This window comes from Crocuta crocuta, unplaced genomic scaffold (genome assembly GCF_008692635.1).
Source record: "Crocuta crocuta isolate KB4526 unplaced genomic scaffold, BGI_CrCroc_1.0 scaffold162, whole genome shotgun sequence".
Lineage (NCBI taxonomy): Eukaryota > Metazoa > Chordata > Mammalia > Carnivora > Hyaenidae > Crocuta > Crocuta crocuta.
This window is the reverse complement of record NW_027529433.1, coordinates 3,959,351-3,977,521: the sequence shown is the minus strand read 5'-3', so window position 1 is coordinate 3,977,521 and position 18,171 is coordinate 3,959,351. Positions and strand designations below refer to the sequence as shown.

General features: G+C 42.4%; 2 protein-coding genes across 2 annotated transcripts in view; one reads left to right on the top strand and one right to left on the bottom strand.

Moving 5' to 3' along the window:
• The window catches only part of DMGDH (dimethylglycine dehydrogenase), an 87,014-nt gene that overhangs the window by 58,675 nt on the left and 10,168 nt on the right, over positions 1-18,171 (bottom strand). The window lies entirely within an intron of this gene.
• On the top strand, positions 525-17,914 carry BHMT2 (betaine--homocysteine S-methyltransferase 2). The gene is made up of 8 exons (XM_077759894.1): positions 525-569; positions 5,829-5,961; positions 7,747-7,838; positions 9,219-9,410; positions 11,496-11,643; positions 11,935-12,117; positions 12,362-12,590; positions 16,833-17,914. The coding sequence occupies exons 1-8, from the start codon at positions 537-539 to the stop codon at positions 16,912-16,914; spliced, it is 1,092 nt and encodes a 363-aa protein (XP_077616020.1). The 5' UTR covers positions 525-536; the 3' UTR covers positions 16,915-17,914.

Here is an 18,171-nt window from a genome sequence, read left to right as displayed (position 1 = left end):
CATTCTATTCCAACGAAAAACCGTAATTATGAAGTTTAGCTCCTATAAATCTTGGATCATCTCCTCCATCCAATGCTTTCCAGGCTAAGGAGAGCCAGATGGAGTAAAATGTTCTTCTTCGTTTCACTTCCTCACCACGTACAGACTTCTCTAATTTTACAGCTACTGCTCAGTGGTTTAATAGATTTATTCGCGTGACTTTCTTCCTAGCTGGATCGTGGGCTTCTCCACGTCACGTAAAAAGCAAGGTGTAAGTAAGGCAGAGAGGAACACATACACACCTGTGTTTGCTTACACATAGACAGTCTCTGGAAGAATACAGAAGACACTGGTAACAGCTGACTGGGAAAGAGAAGGGGGTAGGAGTGACCTTCCACTGGGAAACCTCTGATACTGTTTCACTTTGTACACGAGCGCGTGTAAAAGAAAGCACGTAAATCTAGAAGAAATCCGAATGCCCATTTCTCAGAGGCCGACGCGTCCCTGACCCGGCAGCCGGCCTCANTCGGACGGGGCGCCCACACAGACGCGGCGCGATGGCACCTGCCGGAGGCCCCGGGGCCAAAACGGTGAGTTTCCGGGAGCCCGCTAGGGACTCAGCGCTCCTGGCCGCGGGGCTCCCCCCGGCGCCTAGAGTTCAGATCCCACTTCAGCCCTTGGCTGAGCTCTGCGGCCCTGGCCGGGCACTTGGAGAGCTCTGTGCCTCGGTTTACGCGTTCGCCGCTTGCCAGGGGTGACAATACCGCCTTGTACTGAGGGTTAGCTAACAATCTCGGGGTAATATTTATTGAGCCCTGACTCGGTGCCCCACACTGCGCAGACTGCTTTATGCACATTATCTCGTTTTCACAATAATTCCCATTTTCCCGGTGAGGAAACTGTGGCCCAGAGAGTCAGGCCACTAGCTCAAGGTCACCCACCTAATCCAGGGTGGAGCCGGGATTTGAAGTCTAGCTCCGGACTCAGGGGCCGCTCTCACATTTTCTACCCTAGCCTATCTGCACCATCGGGTCTTTGGCTCAATGGCCCCAGAGCTTGGTTCCCACATGTTTTGGGAAGGGTGGGAGCCTGGCCCTGCAACTAATGTGCTGGCCTGAAACCAGGGTGCAAGATGATTCCAGACCCCAGCCGCGGAGTGGGGGCTGGTAGGAGAGTCCGTAGGTTGGTGGGGTGGGGGCGGCTCTCTGCCTCCTCTCAGCAGTAGGGCCCATCTTTCTGGCTCGTTCTCTAGGCCTTGTTTCCTGTCTGCTCACCAAGTGTCAGCTTTTTTTTTTCTTTATTTTTTTNTGTCAGCTTTTTTTTTTTTTTTTTTATTTCTAGGAGAGAGAGAGGGAGACAGTGTGAGCAGGGGAGGGTCAGAGAGAGAGGGAGTCACAGACTGAAACAGGCTCCAGGCTCCGATTTGGCAGCACAGAGCCCGACGCGGGGCTCGAACCCACGAACCGCGAGATCATGACCTAAGCGAAAGTCAGACGCTTAACCGACTAAGCCACCCAGGCGCCCCATCAAGTGTCAGCTTTGTACCCCCATCTTTTCTATGCTAGGTGAGTACTTGGTTAGGAGAAGGGGTGACAAAACAAAATTAGGAAAGGTATGAACTTGGTCGCAGGACATCTCCAGAATCCCTCAAAGCAAGCCAGCTGTGCCTGGAAATTCACAGTGGGGAAGGGAGAAGCTATATAGGCATGAAAGTGTGCACCACTGATCTATTTCTGCTAAAAAGTTCGGAACAACTAAGATGCCCACCGATGGTGGCTCCTTAAGTAAAGGTGCATCCACCTAATAAGTTATTAGGCAGCCAATTAAGAAGCTAAGTATGAGAACAAGCAAACTACTGTGACAATAGTAAGTTACGAAAGGAGTTATAGTGTACAGACTGACCCCAACTATGTAAAAATATTTCCGTATGCAGTGCAAGAAAGAAATAATAATGGCAATAGTTGCATAAGATGTGGAATATGGATCTAACAATTTTAACCAAAAAAAATCTTTGGATATGTTTTATAAAAGTAAAATATGGGCATTGAAGAAAATGAGCTTAATAAAAGATAAAGGACATTGTGTCAATTTCTTTCTCTAAACTTTCTGTATTACTGTGTTATCTTTGGCTCATTCTTTAAAAGGTTTTTTAAAATATGCTGTCCCTGTTCAATTTCTTCCCAGCCTCTGCTCTTGAAACGCCAAGGTTATCGTATGATAACCCATGTTAATGTGTACCTTGGAGTTAAAATGTTAGTGGGAAGCAGCTAATCTCACCTCTCCTGTCAGCCAACAGGTGCATTTTAAGAATTCATTTAATTGCCATAGGGGACACTTCCCAGCTTCATTAATCTGCAAGAGCAGTCCTGGTTGCAACCTCAGGCAGCCTCTGGCCAGAGGGTGAAGTTGGTCTACTCCTCTGTCTGATCAGAGGTGCCCTGAAGCCAGATCTTAAATCCAGAGGTATATACTGATATCTGCAACAGGAGGAAGCATAAATGCCTCTCAGAGCTCACTACGAGTTCCAAGGCAGATTCACTGCCAAACTGAAAGGGAGGATGGAATGAAAATATAAATGTACTGCAAATTAATTTACAGTGCTCTTTATTTTACACAGCCCCTGTCATTCTGGAGCTGTCTTAAGATCATCCTGGTGTAGTAATTAATTAGGGTGGTGGAGAGAGCAGTGAAGGAGAGGCCAAAGGGTGCTCTGAATTCAGGTCTTGATAATGTAGTTATTTTGCTAATAGCTTTTAAGAAAACTGGCAAAAATTTAAAATTTTGGACAAACATCTAGGTAATGGATCAAAATGCCTCAACTTGTTATCATGAAGATTATAATCAAAATAGGCACTATAATTTTCTTAAAACTCTGGCTAGCTTATTTTCTGTTAAAGAGTCATTTTTTTTTCCTCTCTCCTCAGGACCAAACTTGTAGCATATATATCACAAGTGACATTTTCAAAAGTCTTAGCTGTCTGCTGAATCGTGGCATGGTTTATTAAGGGTCTACTCTTTGTCAGGCGCTGTATGAGGTGGTAGGGATACAGACAAATGAGATTTGTCACCTGAGCCTCAAGCATTTTAAAGCCAAATAGAGGGGACAGGTAAGTAACCACATACTGTGGTTACAGGTGACAGATGCAGGAATGGAGGGTGTTTGACCTGAGGCAGAACACAAAGGAGGAAGTAATCATAAGAGTCGGATAAGCAAGGCTTTGCTCTGCAGCAGTGGGAGATACAGCAGAGTGGGCTGGGGTGAATTGGAGGCCATTTCAATAATCCAGGGGCAGTAAGGATGGGGTGGGGGGCGTATATAAAAAGTGTTAAATAGATACACTTGGTGCAACCCTGAGACAGGTTGGATGTGGCAGGTGAGGTACTAACCTATAACACCTAAATTGTATGCCCATGTTTTCCCCCTCTAGAATTGTTTGGTGTGTACTATTAAATTTGATTCTCAACATAGTTAACTTATAACGGAAGTGTTAGATTTTCAAGATGAGATTTTATACAGATGACTATACCTCTGATTTTCTCTTCTGTAGTCCTCTGCAGCATTTACTTGTTACATGTGTTGCAATGACTCGTTGACCCACTAGCCTTCCTCCGGTGGGCAGACTTTGAGTTGCTTGAGGGCAGGGACCCTGTCTTAGTCCAATGCTTATCCCTCTCCCATGGAACTGTGCCCGGCATGTGAAAAGTTCTCATGAAAGTGTAAAGCTAAAGTCCTTTTTTTGTGTTTCAAAAGTACAAAATTAAAAGAGCAAATTGCATGTTATGGAAGGAATAGAGAAATAGGTGAGAGGCACAATAAATATTAACATTTCTTCCACATTCAGCTAAAATTTATCTTTAGATATAAAACATGGAAGAATAACCAGAGTCAGGAGCCCTCTTGATCAAAGCAGTGTTTATGGTTAGCATACCTAACACTGCTTGTATTCCATTCCACTTCCCTCCACAGGAAAGTGCAGATGCTCCAGATATGGTGGCCTCCAGTGCAACTCTTTCTAATGTGTCTTCCTGGACTGCAGATATGACTGGTTAGAAGGGGCAACTGGAGGCTTTCTCTCCCACTCATGCACTGCTGTGTGTCCAGCTGTAGACAGGGCTGAAATGAAATGGCCTTGCATTTTCAATAAAAGGTTGTATCTTCGACTAATCCAGTCTCCACAAGCAGAATAGGGGCCACCATGGGGGTGTTTGCAGTTTTCCTATAGGATGCTCAGGGAACGCCTCCCTGAGAAGATGACCCTTGACTGAAACCCTGAAGGAAGTGAGAGGGTGAGACATGCAAGTGTTTGGGGGAGGCACCTGTTAGATAATGGAAACTGTAAGCTCTTGGAGAACTGCTCTGGATACAGCCTTTTATTCAAGTGTGGGTGGGCCACACAGAAAGGTGGGATAAGAAAGAGACTAGATCAGGAATTTAGAAGATCTAAGTCCGCTTTAATTTTGTGATCTTTCTTAGCTCTGTGATCTTGGACAAGTCACTAAGTCTCTCTGAACCTCAGTTTCCTCATTTATAAAATGGGAATAAAAACCATCTGCCCTGCGTAGCTCAGACAGTTGTCGGGAGTACAAAATGAAAACATGTATATGAACATGCTGGAAAATGCAGGGCACAGTTGTGAACTTTGTGTCCCTTAGGATTATGTTTCTGTGGTTTCCACAGACAATGAGGCTAGTTTTGTCACCTAACATGAGATCTAACCATCTGTGGCTGCTGCAGCTACTTAAAGATGTCATTAAAACACCGCAACGGTGAGTTACAGCTGCTCTTAGTTGGCTCCACTGGGCTTAGTGTGTGACTTTAGATGGCATGGCTGCAAGATGACAATTTTACCTCCATGGCTTATGTTGACATTCCAATCAGGAAGGAGAAAAAAAATGCCATGATGGAAGAGAGGGCCCATCTATATCAGGAAAGTAAAACTTTGCCAGAAATCTTTAACTGGCTTCCACACATGTCTCATTGGCCAGCTCTATGTCATATGCCCCCCTCCCACAGTGCCAAGGGAGCCCGAGAATTTTTTTAAGTTTATTTATTTTGAGAGAGAGCAAGACAGAGTGTGATCCAGAGACAGAGGACGAAAGAGAATCCCAAGCAGGTTCCATGCTGTCACTGCAGAGCCCAAGGCAGGGATCAATCCCAAAAACTGTGAGATCATGACCTGAGCAGGAACCAAGAGTCGAATGGCCTAACTGACTGAGCATCTTGAGAATTTTTTTTATAAATTTTCTTCCAATGTTGGTTTATGTTTGATAGATAGAAGGAGCAGGACGGGGCAGAGAAAAAGGGAGACACAGAATCCAAAGCAGGCTCCAGGCTCTAAGCTGTCAGCACAGAGCCCAATGTGGGGCTTGAACCCTTGAACTGCAAGATCACGATCTGAGCTAAAGTCCAATCCTTAACCGACTGATCCACCCAGGCATGGCCTGCCCCCTGCCCAAGAATTTTTTTTAAGTTGGGGACATTGTCTCCCCAAATGATATACATTAACAAAGAAGAGACGAGAAAACACATAATAATTAGGCAACTATCCATGTCTGCCACAAACACATTGAAAAACCAAAATATCGCAGATTCAGCCCTTTTACTAGAATTTGACTCTGATTAGATGTTATTTGAGAAAAAACAGTCACAGCACTTTGCACAACACACGTACCTGGAATGTCCAAGAAATATAGTATACTCAATCTTTCTGGAATATTGTTAGACATTGAGGATTTTAGCAGAACTGGATCTATAAAAACACAGGACCATCTTTCCTAAAATTGGGAACTGCTTTAAGGAAAAAAAATAAAAAGAAGCATCTTGGGTGATTTTTCTTTCTTTCCTTCAGGGTATTTTGGAACGTCTGGAGAGTGGGAAGGTTGTGGTTGGAGACGGCAGCTTTCTCATAACTCTGGAGAAGAGAGGCTACGTGAAGGCTGGGCTCTGGACTCCAGAAGCCGTGGTGGAACATCCAGATGCAGGTCAGTGATGGCAGCCCAAGAGTGTTCATCTGAGTGACAGTTTGCTTAACTCTGACTGAGAGAAGACAAGGGAATAATTCTCAGTGTTTTCTAAGGACTGTTCCCCTTGCCAGAGTTGCCAAGATAGAGACAGTGACAGTACATGAGCTAAAGCACATAGAAGAAAATGTCCTCTACCCCCCACCCCACCCAACTCATGCACACTCACATCTTCATATACAGGAGGTGTTAAATTATACACCTTAATATTCATTCCATGACTATTCACCTTGGGGATACTCAAGAGTTTCCTTAGCCTAATGTGTTATGGCTTCACATTAATCCTTCTGGCTAATTTGCATCTTATACTAGAACAGTGTGTTTGGTAAATATGACTAATGGTAACCACCAGATTAACAGAGCATAGACAGTAGACATTTGGGGTTTGTTGGGGGGAGAGGGGTGTGAAGAAAGAAACACAGTTTCACCTCATCCCCTTAGCTAGACAAAAAGCAATAAGAGTTGGAGGTAGAAACTGGGATGGGATTGGTGAGTAACATCAAATTGGAGCTTTCATTCTATTTTTACTCTGTTTTGAGAGCAATGTCCTAAATTAAAGTGGAAAATAAAGTGAAAGAATGAAATGGATACAAGCTGGGAATGGACGGTTCGATTTGCTCTGACTTTGTGCATATATGCGTGGTGTATCCGAGAAGCCTGGGATCCTGTCTTGGTTCTTCCACCGACCAGCCGTGTGACCTCGGATGAGTCACTTGACTTCCCCAAGGATCCGTGTCTTGATCCATGCCACATGAGGGTGTGAGATGGGCTAGTTGTGAGAACTCATGAGTTAGCCAGTATGAAGAGCCCCACATGTTGTAAGTCCCTGATGGTATTTGCATTGTTTCATCAAACACCCAGACTTATGTGGTAGGACCAGGTTTTATTTCTCTGGTGCTTATCATGAAGTTTTCCTCTGGCCCAAGGAAAGCTTGTTCTTCACTTTAATTTTTTTTAAGTTTATTTATTTTGAGAAAGAGAGTGCACATGGTGGAAGCATATGTGCGTATTCGAGCAGAGGAGGGGCAAAGAGAGAGGGAGTAAGAGAATCTCAAGGGGGCTTCATGCTGTCAGTGTGGAACCTGACGAGGGGCTCGATCTCATGACCCTGGAATCACGACCTGAGCCAAAATCAAGAGTCAAACACAAACAAATGAGCTATCCAGGCACGCCTGTTTTTCATTTTAGAAGATTTTTGTGCTAAACCAGAAAGTGTTGAAACAGCAAGGATGAGGAGAAAGAAGGGAAGGGTGTTGTGACAGGCCAACGGAAGCTCCCTGCGGGCACCTTAGCAGCCACCTGCTGTTGAATCGGTTTGATGGGGGCACGACCCACATATACTCTGTCCAATATGAGAATTTCCTCATTCTTTTTTGAGGTCTCCCAGTGCTGACTGTAAGTAGACCAGCCACATCCCTCACAACACAAGGAAATGAATAAACCCTCTCTAGATGAAAAGACCAAGGGGCAGTTGGCCAACCAGGCCTTAATCTCTGCCTGTGGCTGCACCAGGCTGTTGAGGCCCATCGCCAGGACAATATGAGGCTACTCCAAAGAGCCCCAATTTGCTATTGATTCCGCCTTGTCCTGTCCTTGAATTCTACTGACTGTAATCTGCAATTTTTTATAAGTACTAGGTTTAAAATGTGTCTGGTTAAAAGAGATGTGAGTATGCTGCTTTTGCCGTAAACGATAGCTCCTATGATTTTTATCTTTTTAATTTTAATTCAAAAAACTACCTTGTAGTTCGTCAACTTCACATGGAATTCTTGAGAGCGGGATCAAATGTCATGCAGACTTTCACCTTTTTTGCCAGTGAGGACAATATGAAGAGCAAGGTAATTTTGGTGGGAGCAGGCATGATGGGGGGAGGAGGGGGAAGTGTCAGGGATCATCTGTAATAAAAATAACCTCTTGATGGGAAACTATGGAATTGACCTGATGTGTTACTATGTTACAAACTCCACACAAAACGTCTATTAAAGAATTGATTATTCTGTAAATGAATATATACTAAATAAATGAGCTTTTTTTCTGCCATTTTAGCTGGGGCTGGTGTGGAGGGTAGGGCTGGGAAAGAATAGGCCATTGGAAGGACATGGTCATCCTTCTGTGCATTTTTTTTTGTAGAGAAAAAAGACTTTATAGATGCCCTTTTCACCTTATTTCACTCTCTTCTCTTCTGACTTGTCCATCTGGAGACAGTCATCCTTAAGAACACGGCACTGGCCTAGGAATGAGAAGAATTGGGTTTGATACCCAACTTTGTAATGTGTTGGGTGTGTGACTTGGTGCAAGACACTTGACTGCATGGAGCATTGGTTTTCTCTCTGCATGTAGAGATAATTTATGCTTAAATGCATAGGGTTGTTGAGAAATGTAGATAGGTAGAAGAATGTGGAAGTACTGTGAGATATTCTGTACATGTAAAGTATTAATACTTGCAAATGTTCATGCCCATTTATTCATTCAACTAACCAACATTTATTGAGTAATAGTCCAATCTCTATGCTTGAAACAAAGATGAAAGAAAGCCACAGAGCCTATTCCTTTTTTTTTTTTAAACTTTACAACCAAGTTAGCATTTAGTGCAACGATGATTTCAGGAGTAGATTTCTTAATGCCCCTTACCCATTTAGCCCATCCCCCCTTCTATAACCTCTCCAGCAACTCTCTGTTCTCTGTATTTAAGAGTCTCTTATGTTTTGTCGCCCTCCCTGTTTTTATATTATCTTTGCTTCCCTTCCTTTATATGTTCATCTGTTTTGTATCATAAAGTCCTCATATGAGTGAAGTCATATGATATTTGTCTTTCTCTGACTATTTTCACTTAGCGTAATACCCTCTAGTTCCATCCATGTAGTTATAAATGGAAGATTTCATTCTTTTTGATTGCCAAATAATACTCCATTGTGTACATACATAGCACATCTTTTTATCAATTCATCTGCCTCATACCCTATACTTAAGTGGTTCACAGTCAAGTGAGGGAGGCAAACTAACAAACATTTACAAAAATCCAGTGTGGCAAGTACAATCATGGAACTATAAGCTCACAGGTAGTAGAGGAGAAGGTACCCAACTCTGCTGGTCTTCTCGAATTGCAGTTTAACCATGCCTTGAACTCATGTTGCTTGCTCACTGCCCTCTTTGTTATTTATGCTATTTTATCTCTAAAATGCTGGGCTCACATCCAAACCCTTGCTCTCCAACCTCAGTGGGAAGATGTGAACGCTGCTGCCTGTGACCTCGCCAGGGAAGTGGCTGGCAAAGGTGATGCTTTGGTGGCAGGGGGGATCTGCCAGACATCCATGTACAAACACCACAAGGATGAAGCTAGAGTTAAAAAACAGTTTCAACTCCAGCTAGATGTTTTTGCCAGGAAAAATGTGGACTTCTTGATTGCAGAGGTAAGGCTAGTGTTTCAGGGGAAAGGATTGGCTCTATTCTGACAAATACAACTGCAGAGTCTTCGGCTTGGTTTTCGGGGAGGGTATTGGATTGCGTTGTGTCCTCATTTCCTCAGGTACAGGGTCAAAGGTTTGTTTAAATGCTCTGTAGTCAAGGCAAACAGCCTCTCGATTGTACGCTAGGTTCTGTGTGAAGCCAAAGGGCAGACACAGGACAGGCCTAACTGTAGCCTTGGTTTTCTTTTGGATGGTTATAGCAGCTGACTCACAGGGGACCATGTAATGTTGAGTAAGAAGGGGGCTGTGATTCAGGGAACAGCCTCTCCTTCTGGAGGGACAGAGCTGGAAGGAGCTGTGTGCATGGGCTAGAGGCTGTGAGAGAGCAAAGCTTAGGAGGTAGATGGGTGCTCAGAGTCATGCAGGCCCCACTAATAATACTCAGTACCAAGTAGTTTCCTTGCCCTCCTCTGTTCATGTTTTGCGTACTCCCATTCCTCTGCTTTCCCTCAAGCAATAATATGTGAGTGATATTTTGAAGAAAGAATCAGTTAGGAATTGGTCATTGATTGGACATGAAGGCCCAGAACATTTATTTCCTTCCACTTCCAAAAATTAAAAAGCCCTCATTCCCAGGGCACCTGCGTGACTCAACCAGTTGAGCATGTGACTTCGGCTTAGGTCATGATCTCAGAGTTCATGAGTTTGAGCTCCATGTCGAGCTCAATGCTGTCAGCACAGAGCCTGCTTTGGATCCTCTGTACCCCTCTCTTTGCCCCTGCCTGGCTTGCTCTCTCTCTTGCTCTCTCTCTCTCAAAATTAAATGAACATTAAAAAAAAAAAAAAGCCCTCCTTCCCCATTTCCCACCTTTGCTACCACATGAAGTCAAGCTCTCAACCCAAATCTCTACCCTCTACAAGGACAATAGCCTCCCAACGGCTATTTCCCTAACCACTCTCTGAACCCATTGAAGACCTTACATGGTCAACCTTCCCAAGGCTCAGGGCTCACCAAGCCTGACAGACACACCTGGCAACAATCATCTGCAGAGATGGGCACCAGCCCCACCTGACAGGTTCTCCAGATGGGTGAGAACACAAGTTGGTTTTGCAAGAACATCTCTGTGGACTCCTCTGACATTCCTCACATGCTGCTTCCGCAGAATCTAAGTCAAGGAGGAAGAAGACAGGGAGATTTTTGCTGGCTTTTCTTCACTTACTTAAGGTCAGCTTTTCACTGGTGGCCCTTACGGAGGTTCCTGGGAAGTACCCCTGCAAATGGCCTGGGTTTACCACACAAGTGTCTTGTCCACCCTCGGCAAAGAAACTCGGTAGCTATTCCTCTCTGCTCTGTGCCTCAGCGTTCTCGCCAGGCAGAAACCATCATATTTCTCCCTACTTCCTGGAGCACTTATGAACATCTAACTAGAAGTGAATGTAAAATCACTTTGAAGTATAAAGCATAATAAACTATTCATAATTTTTTCAGCAATTACCCTAGTTCCATAAAAGAGGAATCTATAATTTATTAGTAAAACTTTCATTCCTTCAAAATTATGAATTTAAATACTTAATGACTTTAAAAACCTTTGTGGTTTTTGCTTTTGTTTTTTTTTTTTGTAACAGTCATCATCTTGCTGAATCAATGATCTCTGAATGAAAATCTACATATTATTGTTAAAGGAATTAAAATATGTATTTTAGGAAAGCATTCTTTAGGGGTGCCTGGGTGGCTCACTTTGGTTGAGCGTCTGACTCTTGATTTCGGCTCAGGTCATGATCCCAGGGTCGTGAGATCGAGTGAGGCGTTGGGCTCCATGTTGGGCTCAGTCTGCTTACTATTCTCTCTCTCTCAATCTCTCTCTCTCTGTTTCTCCCCCATCGCTTGAGCTGTCTCTCTCAACGTAAATAAATAAACTTAAAAAAAGAAAGAAAAGTATTCTTTAGTTTGGTAAAGACCTGTTCCTAGCAAGTTTTATCCCATATTATTTATTTGATTATTTTTATAACTGTTCGGCAACATTTGCTTTCCACCTTTCAAAATCCGCTTTCCATTTGGATCAATAGAAATGGTGAAATTTCTCTTAGTATTTTGAGCATGCCGAAGAAGCCATCTGGGCTGTGGAAGTCTTAAAAGAGTTGGGCAAACCCGTGGCAGCTACCATGTGCATCGGCCCAGACGGAGACATGCACGGTGTACCACCTGGAGAATGTGCTGTTAAACTGGTGAAGGCAGGTAATTTGGACCCATCATGTGATAAGCAGTTCAGCTTTCATTTATAAAATCTAACAAAGTTTGCTTCTTATTGTGAGAGCAGCTCAGTGCTGAAAGACTGAACTGGAATTGTTTGCTTATTTGTAAAACTTGTGCGGTAGAGAAGGATAGCTNCCGTTGATGGACACTTAGGCTCTTTCCATGTTTTAGCTATTGTTGAGAATGCTGAAGGATAGCTAATTTCTAAGGCAATTTCCAACTATTAAAAAATAGAATACATAAAATATCTAAGTTCTTTATTTCTTTGCATAGGGGCAGCGATTGTGGGCGTGAACTGCCGATTTGGGCCCAGCACCAGCTTGAAGACAATGAAGCTCATGAAAGAGGGCCTACAGGCTGCGGGGTTGAAGGCGCACCTGATGGTGCAGTCCCTAGGGTTCCATACCCCAGACTGTGGCAAAGGAGGGTTTGTGGATCTCCCAGAATATCCCTTTGGTAAGCCCAGGCACATATGAGAGGTCCTCGCATTTTCTTGTTCTGATAATGTGGAAAGGGCTATATTGAACAGCTTCGGTACGGTCTCACTAAAAGAGACTGCTTAAGACAAACACATTCAACATTAACTAAAAATGAGCAGAACCTAAAGTTCATCATTTTTTAATTGTAAAAAATGCCCTCGGAGCACCTGTGATTTGAATACAGGGACAGTAACAGCAATACTGTGATGGTTGTGTTGCAGGACTGGAGCCCAGAGCTGCAACCAGATGGGATATTCAGAAATACGCCAGAGAGGCCTACAGGCTGGGGGTCAGGTACATTGGCGGGTGCTGTGGATTTGAGCCCTACCACATCAGGGCGATTGCAGAGGAGCTGGCCCCAGAAAGGGGATTTTTGCCACCAGCGTCAGAAAAGCATGGCAGTTGGGGAAGCAGTCTCAACATGCACACCAAACCCTGGATTAGAGCCAGGTAGGAATTTCCTAATTAACATTGCTATTTTGCTCTAACCTCATTTTATTTATTGTCAGAAACACTATGCGTGCAGTAAAAATTGGAAAAGTATACGAGTATATAAAGTTAAAACTAGGGACCCCTGGGTGGCTCAGTCAGTTGAACGTCTCACTTCGGCTCAGGTTATGATCTCACAGGTTCCTGACTTTGTGCCCACATCTGCCTGCATGCAGCCTGCTTCGAATCCTCTGTCTCCCTCTCTCTCTCTGCTCCTCCCCAGCTCATGTACTGTCTCTCAAAAATAAATTAACATTTTGTAAAAGTGCTAAAAGTAAAACTAAAAGTTGCCCCTCCTGATGCCAGTGCCATTCCCAGAGGTGATCACCTGTTTGCCCATTTGTGTTTTGAAATCTTATACCTTACTTATGGTTTTATCAATTTTAAGCTGTAATTACTACTAACCCTCTACAAAAGCTGAGGTATTTAAATCATATAATATTCCCCTTTGTCCCTGCTCTAGTTTCCCCAATTTTGATGTATTACATTTTTATTATTTTGGTTATCTAAGTTTGAATTTTCTATTTCACCACTTATTTCTTAATCCATTGATATCAAGCAGTATCTCTTAATTCCACTATGTAAAATAAGAATTAACTTGGGGCGCCTAGGTGGCTCAGTCAGTTAAGCATCCAACTTTGGCTCAGGTTATGATCTCATGTTTCGGGAGTTCCAGCCCCACATCAGGCTCTGTGCTGCCAGCTCAGAGCCTGGAGCCTGCTTCAGATTCTGTGTCCCCCTCACTCTGTCCCTCCCTGGCTCATGAATTGTCTCTCCCTCTCTCAAAAATAAATAAACATTTAAAAAAAAATTTTTTAAGAATTAACCCTTTCTGCTCCCCTCTACTCTCTCTTCCTCATCTACCTCTTTACTTCTTTAAGGTGTACCATAACAGTTACATCATTGAGTTCTGCTTGATAATTATAATTAAGTCTTTCAAGCTTTGACTATAGGTTTATTATAAAAATGTAAAGCTGGGTGCCTGGGTGGCTCAGTTGGTTAAGTGTCCGAGGTTGCTCAGGTTATGATCTTCTGGTTCATGAGTTTGAGCCCTGCATCAGGCTCTGCACTGGTGGTGTGGAGCCTACTTGGGATTCTCTCTCTCTCTCTATGTCTCTGCCCCTTCCCCACTTGCACTCTCTCTATCAAAATAAATAAACTTTAAAAAAATGTAAATCTAATAACATTTACACTATTATTGTAATTGTCATATTAAACAGATTCATGTAGTGTAATAATCAGAGTGCCACTTTATTTTCATCTCTCTCTGCTCTTTAAACCTGCTCATTGGGTGAATTCTTTCCTCTGTCCCTATTTAAAAATATGGACATGCCCCAGGACTTCAATGGATAGTCTTAGGCAAAAGAAAACCCCTTCACCACTTTATTTAGCAAACACAGTCTTAATTCAGTAATTAAAAGTGTACAAAAATCAAAACTTGGAACACATGATGCTTACATCTCCTCCTGTTTTCCATTGGCTGTCTTTCAATAGGCAGGAAACTAGGGAAAGCCAGGCTGGTCCTTCTCTTTCTTATGCTTCCAACCCTCCCTTCCCATGCTGCTAACCAAGGTTCCTGACCTCTTCAGGGAGAAGAGAGAGGATGGAAAGGGGAGTCAGCTATTCATCCTTGTGTGACAGCCTAACAGGAAGACTGCATTTTCTGGGCCTGGCGGGTCTTCCTGAATGCCCCTGTTATCCCTCACAGCCGTCCCCTGGGATGTCACAGGCGACCCGTTCTCTCACTGCCACTTCCCTTTCAGATCCTGCTTTTTCAGCAGGTTGCTCTGGATAACACCTTGTTTCGGGGGGCTCATTGTCCTTCCTGGTGATTCTAAATACCTCTGGAGTTTGAACACCTCCAGGATGGCTCTCTTTCGCTTGGGGGCCAATACTGACTAGAAGACTTTTCATTCTTCCCTCATGCAAACAAATTCCAAGAGTGCAGTCTGATCCCAATTTAATGGCACCCTCTGCTCTCAATCAGAGAAGCTGGCCCTTTGGTCTGTGAGCTAGATTTTCCAGGGTCGAGTGAGGTGAGCCATGTAACTGGCTCTTGGCCACCTCTTGAGAAACTTCTGCAGAGTGTCTGTCTTAAGACTGACCGTGATACCTCATGTCTGCCATGCCTTGGTGCTGCCAATAAAATTTCCCGGCTAATACCCTGATACATTAATGATTTTCTAAACATTCACTGTAGAACCAAGACATAAGCATGGAACTATGGAGAAAAAGAAATAATTCTGCTTTAAGACACTTGAGCCTCTCCTGTAAGAGAATGTTCCAAGATTCTCTTCTCTCACATTTCATTTCATCTGTAGTCCACATGCATGCCATATTTTAATTTGTTTCACACTTAGACTGTGACATTCTTGGTACATTTGGTTTTCTAGGAACTTCTAATTAGCTTCCTTTTCATTGTTGAAAGAAGAATAACAGGTCTTCTTTCTCGAAGGTCTTCCAACTTCTAAATTATGCTATTTGTTATAAATTGTTACAATTTATGCTATTCATCAATGCACTTTATTATTGAAGACATTTTTCTGAGGACCTCTTGAATGACTGTTGTGTTATGAATCACTCAATCTCTGACTCTCTCTCATCTATATCTGTGCAATGCCATCCCATTTCCCTCTTTTAGAAACCAGTCAATCTCTGCTGTCTCATCGTCTTGCTTCAGTGCTATTATATATTTAACCCATTTTTTTAACTTCTTTATCCATTTCAGTGGGATTTAATTTTTAATGTTTATTTATTTATTTATTTGAGAGATAGTGTGCACGCTTGCATGAGCAGGGGAGGGGAAGAGAGAAAGGGAAAGAGAGAATCCCAAGCAGGCTCCACACTGTCAGCACAGAGCCCAATACAGAACTCAGTCTCACAAACCATGAGATCATGACCTGAGTGGAAATCGAGAGTTGGCCACTTAACCCACCCAGGTACCCCTTCAGTGGGATTTAGAACAGTCTTCATTTTTTACCCGAAACAACTTCCCTAATGTAAATTTATTTAGATTGTAAAAGTAGGCAAGATATCATTTAGCCAAACATTTCTTCTGGGAGATATGTATGTTTATCAGAGAAAATTGCTTTTATGGGTATCAAACTTAGAACAAAGTAATACAAAATTAAAAGATGAGAGCACACTTTGGTGATGATTAAAATAGTTCAAATAAGTGAGCTATGGCTTACTTTAATTATTATCTAGGGATCCTTAAAACTCATTGCCAAGTAAAGATAAAACATTTTTCTGTAGAACAAAGCCAGACATTTCTTGCATCTTGAACTCCGAAACATACTGATGTTCACAAAAATTTGTGATTACACCGAAACCTGCAGACATCCCAGATTTCTGACATTTTCATCATCCAAAAAATGTCAATATATTCATTGCTTGATAATAAAGTGTAAAAAGCTATATAAATATATTTACTATAAAGGTCTGTGACCAGGAACTTTTGTACTCTTCTTTCTTTGTCTAAAAATAAGAACAAATATTAACAAAGTAACTTGTATTCAGATTCTGGTTACTTTTGAAGGCTTATGCTATGTTTTTACATTTAAAAACATCTTTGGGGCGCCTGGGTGGCTCAGTCAATTAAACAGCCAACTCTTGATTTCAGCTCTGGTCATGACTTCATGGTTTGTGGGTTAGAGCCCTGCATCAGGCTCTGCACTGACAGTGTGGAGCCTGCTTGGGATTCTCTCTTCCTCTCTCTCCCTGCCTCTGTCCTGCTTGTGCTCTCTCTCTCTCTTTCAAAATAAATAAACATTTTTGTAAAACTCTGTCTGCATACATTTGCCATTATATAAAAATGTTGAGGAGAGCTAGAAGGACCCTGCTAGAAATTTCAGAATAATTGTAATTCACCAACACATGTACAAGTTAAACACGTTTTCTTTTTCTGAGAGGTGGTATGAAACCCAGTGATTGTTTTTGATAGAAATGTGAGAAAAGCATTAATGGACATGGTTTTTCAGCCTGTATGTTGAAACTGAAGTTCTACTTTAGCCTGATCATCCACCAAACCTATGTGTATGCGGCAAATACAAATATACATACATGCATATGTATGTATGTAACATGCATATGCATATGTAAAAGTACATAACATGCATATGTACTTATTTATATTCACATAGACACATATATATTAGACTTATAAAACAGGTATGCATTTTTTATTTATTTTTTCAAACACAGGGCTAGAAGGGAATATTGGGAAAATCTGTTGCCAGCTTCAGGCAGACCTTTCTGTCCTTCACTGTCACAGCCAGATGTCTAAGAAGTAGTGCTGTTTCAGAAATAACAGAACCGAAGGAAATCCCCAGCCAGCCCCATCTGGAAAGCTTCCTCGCCTTTACCCCCAGCCCAGCGTGCTATCTCCAGATGCTCAACAGCTAATGTGCTGCCGGCCCTTCGGTTCAGTTCGACGTGTGCATCTTGTGCATCTTGTGCCCCTGCTGGGGATGAAGACCCAGCCCGATGCTGCAGTGGATGCAAAGATGATGGGAAAGGGCCCTGGTCCTCCACTTCCTTACTGTGCAGTGATGCTGTGGTACATTCTTTGGGAGGTCATCAAGAATAGCAAAACTTGGGCCACCTGGGTGGTTCAGTCAGTTAAGCCTCTGACTTTGGCTCAGGTCATGATCTCACAGTTCTTGAGTTTGAACCCCACATCAGGCTCTCTGCTGTCAGTGCAAAGCCCACTTCTGCCTCTCTCAACTCTCTGTTCCTACTCTGCTTGTGTTCTCTTTATTTCAAATACAAATAAATTTTTTTAAATAACAGCAAAACTTGTCTTTTAGAGTGAATTTGAGATTTTAAAGTAACCAGAAGTCACTGAACACCAAACCTATGATTAATTCAGGCAACCAAGCTAGGTGCCTGAGAAGATGGAATAGCGATGAGTCTGCTTTTTTTTTACATGATTTGTATAATGACTCCAAGGGCAGTCCCAAGGAAGAGAAGCAAAAAATGTCTTGAGCAATGGCAGGGTTATGTGATTACTTTCAAAGATGATTTTACTTAAAGGTGTTATGTCCTTAGAAAAAGATAGTGTTAGAATTTAGAGGTTTTTTTTTAATGTGTCTTCACAATCACAAATAGCTAGATTATAAACTACTTAAGACAAGGACAATGTGCTGTGCTTCTCATATTTTTCCTTGGAGTAGTTAGCACTGTGCTAGGCAAAATAATAAATGCTCAATGAAATACTTATTTTTGATTGTTAAAAGAAGTAAAAATAAATCAATAGTTTTAGAAGACTTTCTTAAAAATCAATTCTAATCCATCATGGTGTAATATTTTCTTGACTTATGTTTGTGTTATTTGCCACATGCCAATATCTCTCTGCTTTTTCCAAAACCATGTATCAATATATGACAATTAGTAAAATTAAAAATGATGTACTTGTGAATATTTAATACATCATGGACATTCTTTGGAAAATAATAGCAAACTTCTACTCCTTATTATGTTCCAGGCTGTTGCTTCACTCTTGCTTTCAAGCTCTATCTATCTATCTATCTGTCTATCTGTC

Excerpts from the sequence above, each read along its gene's own strand:
- BHMT2 (XM_077759894.1), top strand. The coding sequence starts at position 537 with ATGGCACCTGCCGGAGGCCCCGGGGCCAAAACG. Across the intron at positions 5,962-7,746 it reads GGTGGAACATCCAGATGCAG|TTCGTCAACTTCACATGGAA; the intron begins GTCAGTGATGGC and ends ACTACCTTGTAG. Across the intron at positions 11,644-11,934 it reads TGTTAAACTGGTGAAGGCAG|GGGCAGCGATTGTGGGCGTG; the intron begins GTAATTTGGACC and ends TTCTTTGCATAG.